The sequence below is a fragment of the Centroberyx gerrardi genome, chromosome 13 (genome assembly GCF_048128805.1).
Source record: "Centroberyx gerrardi isolate f3 chromosome 13, fCenGer3.hap1.cur.20231027, whole genome shotgun sequence".
Taxonomy (NCBI): Eukaryota; Metazoa; Chordata; class Actinopteri; order Beryciformes; family Berycidae; genus Centroberyx; species Centroberyx gerrardi.
The window spans coordinates 9,579,465-9,591,098 of record NC_136009.1 but is presented as its reverse complement, the minus strand read 5'-3'; the positions used below and the strand labels follow the sequence as shown (position 1 = coordinate 9,591,098).

At 43.5% G+C, this 11,634-nt stretch overlaps 1 protein-coding gene across 1 annotated transcript in view; it reads left to right on the top strand.

The window, feature by feature from the left end:
* Positions 1-8,561: 8,561 nt before the first annotated feature.
* tmtopsa (teleost multiple tissue opsin a) overlaps positions 8,562-11,634 on the top strand; it is a 59,579-nt gene continuing 56,506 nt past the window's right edge. Inside the window, exon 1 of the mRNA XM_071918639.1 lies at positions 8,562-8,934. Within this exon, the coding sequence (XP_071774740.1) occupies positions 8,562-8,934 (373 nt within the window). The remainder of the gene's footprint in view (positions 8,935-11,634) is intronic.

Here is an 11,634-nt window from a genome sequence, read left to right as displayed (position 1 = left end):
TAGAAGGAAGCATGGCCAGATTGCCGTTACAGATAAAAGTATACCAATAATTCAGTCTAAGAGTAGACTTGGCAGATCAATCAACCTGAGCATAAAAGGTACACTGATGAGTGATTATCCTCCATAAATAACATCACCATTATCAAGTGCTGGCATAAAAGTGTTTGTGACCAGTCTCTGTCTATTGATCCCCGGAAAAAGAAACAAAGAAATGTGTCTGTGATGTTTGTCCCTCTCCACAGAGAGGTCAGAGGTCAACCACAGAGAGATTTGTTGTCTTGCTAAAGGACATTTCAGCAGGGTGGATGCTTGCTATCACAGGGACTTGAACCTGGGCCTTCTTGTTGAAGGACTGTCTCCATAGTGACTACACCACCCCGCCTTTTTAGCCGCACGTGAGAAACATGACTTGTTCCTAAATTATAACCCCAGTTTCAGCTTCAATTTCTTCACATGGTGCTGAATGTGTGGCCTGAAGGAAAGGGAAAGGAAATGAACAATTATTATTTCAAAGTACTTGTAAGATTCCACCCTCGCAGCCCCCCTCTCTCCTGCCTTCCATGTTAACAATAGGTAGAAGAGTTTGTGGCCTATTTTTTGAGCTTGTAATCATCATAACTTATATTTTGTCAGCATTCAGAGAAAGTGTGCAGGTTCTCGTGGACTTAAAAAAGGTGGGTTTCAACAGTCTAATCTCAGCAATGCTGAATAAAATATTGTCTTTGGCTCCAAAAATCAGCTTTTAAACATTTTAAGTATCAACCATTCACCTTGTGCCCCAGGAACCTGTACATTATGTTCTCTGTCAGTGTGCCGATCATTAAAGCCTTTTCAGAAATCCCCTTCATGAACTGACTGCCATAAACCTTTGTCAACTGAACTCATTTTCAGGTCAGCAATAGCCAAATGAAGACAAAGGCAATCGGCCATACAAAGAAAGGGTGCTAAAACAGCACCAAGAAGGGCTTCATTACCTCATAATTGTTAGAAATTAGAAATTCAAATTTCAGTACTTTAAAGAACTATCACCATATGTCAAAACCAAATGGTTCTTTATTCCTATATAATTCATATTTAGATAGTATGATGGTGGCGCCACAATTTTGCTCCAAAGATATACACTTAGACTGCTTCACCACCCGACTATTTGGTCTTTTGGTCTTCTAGGAACTATCAAATAATCACTCACAAACCAGTATATATAGTATACATAGAAAATCAATAATGGCTCTAAACAAAACCATTACAGTAACTTGAAGAGCCCTTAATGGTTTATCGTGGGACAATTACAGTACCATGAATAGCCATAGAAATGGGGAATATGCTCATTCCCTCTCATATTGTAATTTTAAACTGTAGTATTTTTAGGCAGCACATGAACCAAATCTAAGCATGTGTTTTGCATTTTTCATAGCCTGTCATGTTCTTTGCCATGTCAACATTTACATATGTGTAAACCTTGCTGTCAACAGACTGTAAAATTGTAACAATGAATGACTTTATAATGTTAACAGGCATAAAGAGGGGCCAAAGCAATACTAGCAAATTAGCTGCAGCCCCTCAACTAGCTGGATGACCTGTTTGAATCTATATTGGACCACCATTGATTTGGCAGTAATGAACCAATTGGGCTTTCTAGTGGCACGTCAAATAGTGAAGGTTCTACAAAGCCTAATTTTGCTCACAAAGAACCTCTCAAGAGCCATATTTTTTAGTGTCGAGGTATGGGTGGAGAGTGGACAATCACTCACCAGTTGCTTAAAGTCAGTGTGTCAATATTGTGACCTTGCATTAATCAAGACTTCAGTCAGCCTTAAAAGACCCTGGGCTATTGATGATGATTGACCTCCTTTACATATAAAACTGTCAAACATAAAGCATGTAGCCGGATAAAGACTGCCTCCCAAAACTCTTATATTCGTTGACACAAACAAAAACCAGCAAGTTTACAGGACTGTCAAGCCAAGCAGTTGTGCCACTTCCCATTCTCCAAGTTTAACGTCCCAAAAAAGATCAAGAAGGACGCAGGAGCAGAGTCATATCAGCAGTACATAACATAAGGTACACCCTGCCTCCCATAACGCACTCTCCAAATCCTCTTAAACATGATACCTGCCCTCGCAGAAAATGTTGATTCCAAATTTGGGACGTTTCCATTTAGACCGCTGAGGCAGGTGTACAAAGTCTCGCGGACTAAGTGCCACTTGTTTTTGCACTGTCAGAATGTCAACCTGCGAGCAGCGCCTAAGGGGCTTACGCCTCTGGCAGGTGTGACCGTGCCAGGACAGTTTCACACCAGGGAGCGAGATGCACTTTAATGGCAGGAGGAAAGGGTCAGCACTCTGGCTTAACTCCCTTTGCTCCATATATATGTCACATATTCGCCGCTACCTCTCCTCTGCTCTGTGCGGCGGCACTGAGGTTGACTGTAACTCTCCTGGCAAATCTATAAATTCACCAAGGTCAAATAAAGCCAATGGAGTTTAGCACCATGGCAGGCTTATATGTCCTTGTCTTGCTTAACTGATATGATCTTGAGACACGTGTGAGCTTCTAATGGAGAAGAGGGAATTAATTGCCATTGATTTGAATGAGTGTCATTGACTTTGCAGAGATGCCAGTTATTAATGTCCCCATGAAATGAACTCCCATTACTTTTACTTCCTTGGAAAACACATGATCTTTCATGGTGACCTCATGCTGCACTAGTAGGCATAAATATCCATTTCTAACCAATTAAAAACCATCAGGTTTTTGAACAATCCCGCCCCTCCGCACCTCTCCCATCAAATAAAACTGCTTTTCCCTGACTCATATTCCATTCCACTTTTGAATGATCCCTCGCTGCATTATGTCCCGCCCCAACATCCTGTTTCAACAGGAAATACACCAAATCCAGGAAGTAAAGATGCCATTTCATGGGGTCTTTGATGACATCTTCTGGATCGCCAGCATCTTTTGGAGCAGACTTGCAGGGGCTTCCAGCGGTGTAGCCCTTCATTTGGCACCTGTCTGTCTCCCACATGACACCGCGCCGCACCATGAATTACAACCAACGCCGGCCTTTCACTACGTATTCCCAGACGGCCTTTCCTTCCCAAACCTCCCCACCCATCATCCAAGACGTACCCTCCTCTCCTGTATCATGTCATGACAGGCCGTGTGTCAGGCATTTAAAGCATGGGGTTCGAGTGACATACGTGTGCGGATAAACTGGGGGCCCATGTATTAGACCCGCCGACGGTAAATCCATATGATCCATGGCATTGCACTTCATCTGAGCTTTCCTTAAATCCTCTGGCATATTAAGTTGCGGAGCAGCAGTGGCCACTCTTCCAAGGTCGATGTCAGAGGGGAGAGCGGCGGTGATGAAGGAGGAGGAGGTGAAGGAGAGAGGGATGCCGTGAGAGAGAGAGAGAGTGGAAGAAAGATACAAATGTGATGGGGACATAAAACATTGTTTCAGTGTAGAAAATTAATTGTAAAACAAAAAAGTTTGTGTACACTCTGCAGCGCACTCTCGACACAGCAGTGAACCTCTTCACTCTCCATCTGTCCTTCACGCTCTGTCTCTCTCTCTCTCTCTCTCTCTCGCTCGCCTTCTCTTTTGTTTTCTTTTGCCTCTGTCTGCATCTCTTGCTCTCTCTCTTCTCTTTTGCTCAAAATCTGTTTACCTCTTCCTTCTTTGTCCCTCTCTCTCTCCTCTCTCTCTTTCTCTCGCTCACCTTCTCTTTTGTTTTCTTTTGCCTCTGTCTGCATCTCTTGTTCTCTCTCTCCTCATGTGTGTCTCTCGACCTCTCTTTACCCCCCCCCCCCCTTTCTGCTCCCTGTTTTGTTCTCCATTCTTTTCCTCTCCCTGACTCCGTGAGATGTCCTCATGTTTTCTGTTGCTGACAATAAGGCGGCGGTTGGACCGCTTGCATACAGAGATCTATACACTCTGTTCATGTATCATTTGAATGCAGGGCACCTATAGTGGGTGACACTTTTACCTTGAGTAGCGCAGCCCGTGAGGCCGGTATAATGTCAACACAAACAAAGTACCAGGGCCGCCATAATCTTTCTGCAAGGCAGGATAAACAAATCAAATGTACTGATCCCAGGCCTGATAAAGCGAAACGGTGATAGAGTCGGGAAAGTGGAAATGCAAGGATTTACAGAAAGTTTATGCAGAGATATGAATTCAATTGAATAGATCATTTCCACAACGCTATCCATATTGAGAAAAAAAAACAAAAAAACATAGCTAAACCCCATTTGTAAGAGTTAATATTTTATCAGCCATGAGCTTAAGTTAATCATCAAAAGTACCACATGTTTTAAAAGTAGGCGTCATTTTTTTTTTTATGTTATTGTACATCTCATTTTGGAGCAAAACTCTTCAATTAATGGTAGTGCCAGCAGTCGTGTCATGTTAGTTACACCTTGATAACAACTTGTAACTTTTGCTTATGAATTACCCTCCATATCCTATGTCAGCACACCTGCATAATCACCAGGCAAATATGGTATGAGGATTATTGTGTTCTTTACAGTGTGTGTGTGTGTGTGTGTGTGTGTGTGTGTGTGTGTGTGTGTGAATAGTGCATGTGCTGTACATTCTGTTTCTAGAGAATAAGCTGGTTGTCACCCCAGCGTCCTGTAAGCGGAGGATGTCCACCAAAGCACAGACGTCCAGCTGGTCTCTCCAGCTGGTCTCTCCAGCTGGTCTGGCCCGCTTTTCATGGATAGTTATACTTAGACTTTCATGACTATCTGATGTCAGGGGCATGTGTTCATGGATTGCTTCTGAATCCATTGAAGCTATATAGCTTTACTGGCCATGTGATGATTTAAAATCAATTTTGCAATTTTTCAATTTTAAGTCAGTAAAAAAGATTAGATATACTAATTTCCGTGTTGAGTGTTGCTTAGGGCAAGACTGTCTTTCAACACAGAGTGGCAGCTTTGGGCTTTGCATGACTCCAGCATCCTGGCAACCACAAACCAGAGAGATGTAGATACTGTCCGGCTAGAGAGGCAGAGGGGTAGAGGTACTTGCACATGTACAGCAAAACTGTTTCAAAACCACAGCAGCTATCAACAGCAGCTAAACTAAAGCTTTTCCACCGTCATGATTTGGTTAAAGTCTGATAAAAGCCGCACCTTGTGACCACAACAGAACTGGGAGACAAAACAAACTTTGGAGCCTAGAGATGTCTTATGATATCCCCAGCAGAAAAACATAATTAAATCTGATTGAATGCTAAATCCATAGCTGTCAACTAACTCTAGGGTTGTCAAGCATCACTCTTAGGCCAATCATATGCATAAGCGTTTGTAGTGATTTCCTGATTTTTCGTTTTGTTCGCAAACCACTTAATACTAACTCTAATATAGTTCAGGTTCAGGTTAAAATCTTGATCCCTATTGCAAATTTGGCTTGCAGCAAAGCATACAGCACACGACATAATCACAATAAACAAAGAGATTAAAAACAGAAACACATGAGGCACATTAAAATGAAACAATGGAAAGGGTGAATGGAATGTCCAGGACAACAGGGACGGCGGTACGTGGAATAAATGACAACTTCAATCTGTTAGGATAAAAAAAATAAAAATAGACGGCTACAAATTGGCTGCTAACTTTTTTCATTATTGTTTAAATTGTAACTCTAACAACGGTTTTAAGTGCAAGTTGGTCCAGTTGGGACCCCTGTGTGTATGTGGAGACAGGATCTGTGTTCTTTCAGTCTGGGCCCTATGTGTAGAATGAGTCCTGCCAATTGGAAGAGACTGACAACAAGTGTCTAGAAATGTAAGTGACAAGGGGATTTATTGCTTTCATGTTTAGTAATCATATTATTTAGTACTGAATGCAACACCTGATCCGCCTTGAGAACATGCATTGGTGCAGATCAAGAGCATGATGGAGTGGATATGATAATTACAAAAGACAATAAATCAACACACAAGGGATAATAACCATAAAACGTCATTCTGGCGGCACCTTCCCTCTGATTTATGCTTAATTCAGTTTCACTGTGTCGACCTTCTGACCCCAGTTGCTCTTTATCTTCCGAGGACGATTCCTTAGAGTCCAGCCACCACATTGACCTAGAAATCCACCTAAATACCAACCGCCCAGTCCCACTGAGATGATTAAATACGAGCGGTATTCACAACAGAACCCAAATGTCTTAATTCAACCCAATTAGGACTGTATATGGGCAAGATGTTGTCAGAGTAAATGTCCCTATGCAGTTTTCATAGGTAATTACCTTGTTACAGAGTGACAAGGGGGGCTATTTGGTGGCAACTGGATAAGTACAAACCAGGGAGGAGGAGAGTAGGCTTCCCATCCGATACTGTAACTTTCCCCCTCAGTGTGCAAAGTCAAGTGTTGCAGAGGGCACGTTTTGAACGAGGCATGCATAATTAAGAACACTGCTGTAACACCAAATGCCATCATTTGACCACAAGGATTTGCTTTTAATTACTGACTAATTGCTGACATTTTGGTGTACGTGGGGGTGGCCGTGGTTCACTGTTTCGTGGATCAACTTGTGGGTGTCTTGTACTGTACAAGAGAGGAGGGCAGTGGTGGCAGAGGCAGACACATACACACACACACACACACACACACGATCCGAAGGGGGCTTGTGCTGCTGTCCTTCCATGCTGCCACATACTAACTGCCCTTTTCGGATGTGTTCATTAAGGCATCTGTGTGTAGAGACTTTCTGCTTACCATCACCTCACTTTAAGAACCAGAAGGAGGATATCCTCCATTTAAAACTGCCCAAATTAAAGTAGGGCATTCTGTTCCTTCCCCAAAATAAAGTGGCTACAGTGGGTAACACTATTCATCAGCCACGTACAAAGTGGGTAACAGCTGCATTACAATGGATAAGACAGTAGACATTAATACAGTGGCTTGGTCTAGTCGCCTTAATATTATGTTTGTTTTGGATACTCTCTCTGAACACAAGGATTATCCCTCAGCCCGCGGTACAAATTATGGACACCATGCATGAGGCTACATGCCTGAAACTCACCATGTTTCAGCAATTCGCTGTTCCTCATTATTTCAGTCTGAAACTGCCATCCCTGGAGTATGTTTTCAATGCTGACAGATGGAAACGCTCTAATTAAATTTAACAGATTGAATCAACCAAAAACAGAAACAGCCATTGGACAATATGAGGTCTATTTGGTTTGATTCATTCTGGGTCAAGAGGAGGTTACATGCAAAAATATCCAAACGCTCGGACATCTGTCACAGTCCAATGTCATCCTGATTTTAGTTTGCGGCACTGCCCAACCCATTGTTAGTCAAAGCACAATGAAATCGCCTCATCACCAGCATGATCTGCTGGCTATTAATGTTACCAAGGGAGTGATTCAGGAGCTAAATCCAGACAATGAGGCAGAGGCTCATCTCATTCTGCTTAACTTAGGTGTACTGCAGACATTTCTGGAGTGTTCCCTGTTTAGCAAGTAATGAACAATGTCCTGCACTCACCACACCTAGGCAGTGGGCTATGAAATTGTTTTACAACTCAAAAGGGCCTATAGGTCTAAATTTGTGGTTTGACCTGTGGGCATCATTACCACACTCAATGCATTTTGGTAATCAGAGTTAGCTGCAGTGTGGCAGCTCAGGCAGTTAGTCTTATAGCAGAATACATATTATTGGTTTATGAGCTTTACTCATATGTTTCCACTAATAAATCATTTTTTCAATTTTCAAATTGCATTTTGATTGCACGAAAGACCAAGACATAAACAAACAAGTAATCTCAGCTCATCGTTAAAGTTGATTAGTGGAGCTGCCACTACTGGTAATTCACTCGTAAAGATTTCAGCACCACGGACAGCGCCATGCATCCCACAGCCGCACACTGGACGTTGTAACATGTGATAAATCAAAGAGTATCCAGATAGAGGGTGTGAGTGAGTGAGTGAGAGAGAGAGAGAGAGAGAGAGAGAGAGAGAGAGAGAGAGACTGACTGACTGACTTTGATGCGAACTTTGAATAGGGCTTTGGGCGCATTTTGTCTCGAGCCAAATGATCATCAGCTGGCTGGCGCGCGCTGTATATTTCCGGGCTGTTCTGTTCCCACAGAGCCACGACGCGCTCCGCTCCCCCCGCCCAGACGTCAGCTAGCCTACTAGAGAGCCGGCTACAGTAATTTAAACACGGACAGAGAGGGAAGGTGTCTGTATGAGAGACAGGAGTGTCTGCGCGAGAGTGTGCGCGCGTGCATTGCAAACTGCCACACGGTGGAGCAAAGCCTCTCCAAACTTTTTGTTTTTTTACGCCTAATTTTCGAACACCCCCACCCCCCTGAACTGAGAAACAAAGTTCTGACATTCCCAACAAACAACTCCATTAGCCTACATTTCTGTTCCGTTCTACTTTTCCACTTAGAAATAGTTTTCTTCCGAAGCAACAAGTGTCACTGGCTGCGGACGACGACTTTTCCTTATAAGCTTCTCTTTCACACACACGTAAAAAAAAATGTCAACGACACATTAACTCCCGTTCAGTGCACCGTGTGCGCCCCGAAAACTGCGATGATCGTGTCCAACGTGAGCCTGAGCGGCTGCGCAGGGGTCAGCGGCGCGCTTTGTGCGGGAGCCGCGGAAGGACACCCGGGGGCCAGCTCGTACCGGACCACCCTCAGCCCGACCGGGCACCTGGTCGTGGCCGTGTGCTTGGGCTTCATCGGCACTTTGGGACTCCTGAACAACCTGCTCGTGCTCGTGCTGTTCTGCCGCTACAAGATGCTGCGGTCGCCCATCAACCTGCTCCTGATTAACATTTCCATCAGCGACCTGCTGGTGTGCGTACTGGGGACTCCGTTCAGCTTCGCGGCCAGCACGCAGGGAAGATGGCTCATAGGAGAAGGGGGATGCGTGTGGTACGGCTTCGCGAATTCCCTGTTCGGTGAGTGCAAATGCGGGAATGTGTGAGGCGATGTTAATGCGGAAGTTGTGAATGTGTTTGTAGCATTTGCGTTATGGCTATTTTCGTTTCAGATGTGCTTGTTGAAACATGACCGACGGTGCGCTGCATGTAGGCTATGGAGTCTTCCCAGCACACTGCGCTTGTGAGATCAGGTGTTGTTTAAGCCTTCGTTTTCCGTTGTCGAAAATTGAAATTTTGAAAAGAATATGTTTATTCTCCCTCATAACCATCGTTTAGAAGTGCATGGTGCGTCTTCATCGTCATGTCGAACTTTGATTTAGCCTCAAAACCGCTTAGCCTATTTTCCCAATTGATGCATTTGTCATTACATGTGCACACGGTCTGAAAATGTCAAGCTTATTATTAGGCGTATACTGGCTCAGGTGTGTATGTCTTCGCATGTTTTAATGATTTACCAGCCGTTGTAGCTTAATAGATGTTCTTTTTTTTGTGTTGGTGGTAGTGGTGGTGTGTGTGTGCGTGTGTGTGTGTGTGTGTGTGTGTGTGTGTGTGATGGGGTGGGGGGGTGACCATCGTGTTTCAGTAATAGTCTATTATGTAAAATCAGCGCGCTATAGGTCTTGGTAAAAGTGCAGATTGCCTTGTTATTCTGTGATGATGAAAAAGCCATAACATTGTTCAGAACGACTTAAGTGCTGCAATAAAAACCAACGGTGGCGGTGATGACTTTATGCGCATCATTCTCAGAGAGGTTGCCGGATCATAGACTTTATTAGGGAGCACATACAGTGCTGATGATGCCTGCCCAGGCAGATGCGCAGTTTTCATCCAGGTAATTAGGGTAAGTTGTAAAAACTGGCATTGTCTGGCTCTTGACGGTGCAGTATCGCTGGTTGTCTCCGGCTGGGGCTGCATGATATGCTGCTGGATCTGCTGGATGACTTCCAACCACTTCCAAAGCTGCATAAGCATGCATTTTCACTGTAGCCTGTACAGATCGCTGCAGGAATAGTTGAGGAATGCACCCTGGTGTAGCCTATAGTGCTCCCTTACAAATGCTTGGTCATTGGTTCACATTTCATTATGGACTCTGAAAACGTGTCATAAAACACATCAGTGGGTGATTTGGGTGCTGGACTATGAAGCAGTGCGCAGCCTCCTATTAGATGCTTGCTAAAAGCCTATTACAGTAGAGTTGAGTGGCTGTGCCTGAGGCCAGGAAGCCTTCAATATCCACTGCACTTCATTTGAATGCTCCTCCTGGCTTTATGGCAGATATTTGGGCTGTTGTGCCAGGGACTCGGTGCATGACTAGCAGATGCATCACTAGTGTTTGCTGCAGAATAAAATCACCCACGGGAAATGTGTAATGAGAAAGGGGACGCTGATGTCTACCTTTGCTCAGGAGTGCTGATGTAGATGCAAATGGGGCACAATGTTGCAACTGAGAATAAGGCACCCGCCTGGAACCAGGCCAGGCTGGGCTGCCTGTGTAGGGTGCTAAGGCTGTTCATCTTAGGACAAGCAAGGGGTGCCATATCAAAGTTACATTACTGATGAAAAAGAATAATAATCATTACCCCAGAGCTTTGTGTGCCTTGTAAGGGACTCAAAGTCACTGTATTTTGGTCTTCCTATTTGAATTAAAGTTGTTTGATACTCCACTCAGGCGAGGACTGGGTATAGTGATCTGCAGGATTAATGATATAAACATAAAAAATGCTCTTTTGTCATCATTTAGTCCTTGGTCTGACTCATGGCTTGTTTAAAGTTCCTTAATGAACAGGCGTTCTAACCCACTAATCACCTTAAAAGCTTTCCAAGCCACCAAAACAACCTTTGATGACAACAATTGAGCCAGAGGGTTTTGGATACACTAATTTCCCCAGTCTTTATTGCTCTTTATTACAATTATATTGTTGTATATTATATGAGCTGCTCCTAACTGTCTAATCAAAGGGTATGTTCTAAGAATCATTCCTAAAAATGTCCTCAAAGTTGCTCGGAGTAATTCGTACAGAATTTTGGAGAAGAGATTTAGTTGCGATAAAAGTAGTTTTAGAACACAGAGCGGTTTCTACTCAGCCGTCAAATTCTTGAGCTCTCAAAATTCTTGTTTCTCTAACACCGTAGTCGAATGGGGGTAAGATCACAGCTGTCAGAAACTTAAAACCATATGCATTTCATATCAAATCACCAGTGTTAAAACTGGCTGTGTTTTCATAGATGTAAAAGCTACACTGACATCCGTCACTACTCTAGACTTGAAAGAATATATATTTTTTAAAACTTTGTATTCATGTAGTTTTTCTAAGTTTACTACTGTATATTAGAAAAAGTACTACAACCCCCATCAATTAATCATAGTGGTTGAACTCCAAAGTCGCCTTCTTTTAAACAAGATTTCCCCTCTAAAAGTTGGTCATTGTGAAAAAAAGATGGCAGCTTTATGAATGGCTCTTCACAGGGGGAACCCTATGTGGAAATATTTAGCGCTGTTCAGAAACACAGGGATACCTTGATGTGAAATTGGGCTTCGTGCCAGCTCTCTTTACAGCTGCACACTGGCTGCTCGCTGTACGTCTGCAGTTAGCGGCCGTAACTTCAGACGTTTACATCAAGGGCTCATAAAGCGCGCACAAAGAGCCCCCTCTCACTCGCTTCAATGTGTCTCCACTCATCTCTTTAATGTGTCTGATCTCATGATGTTTAATGTCT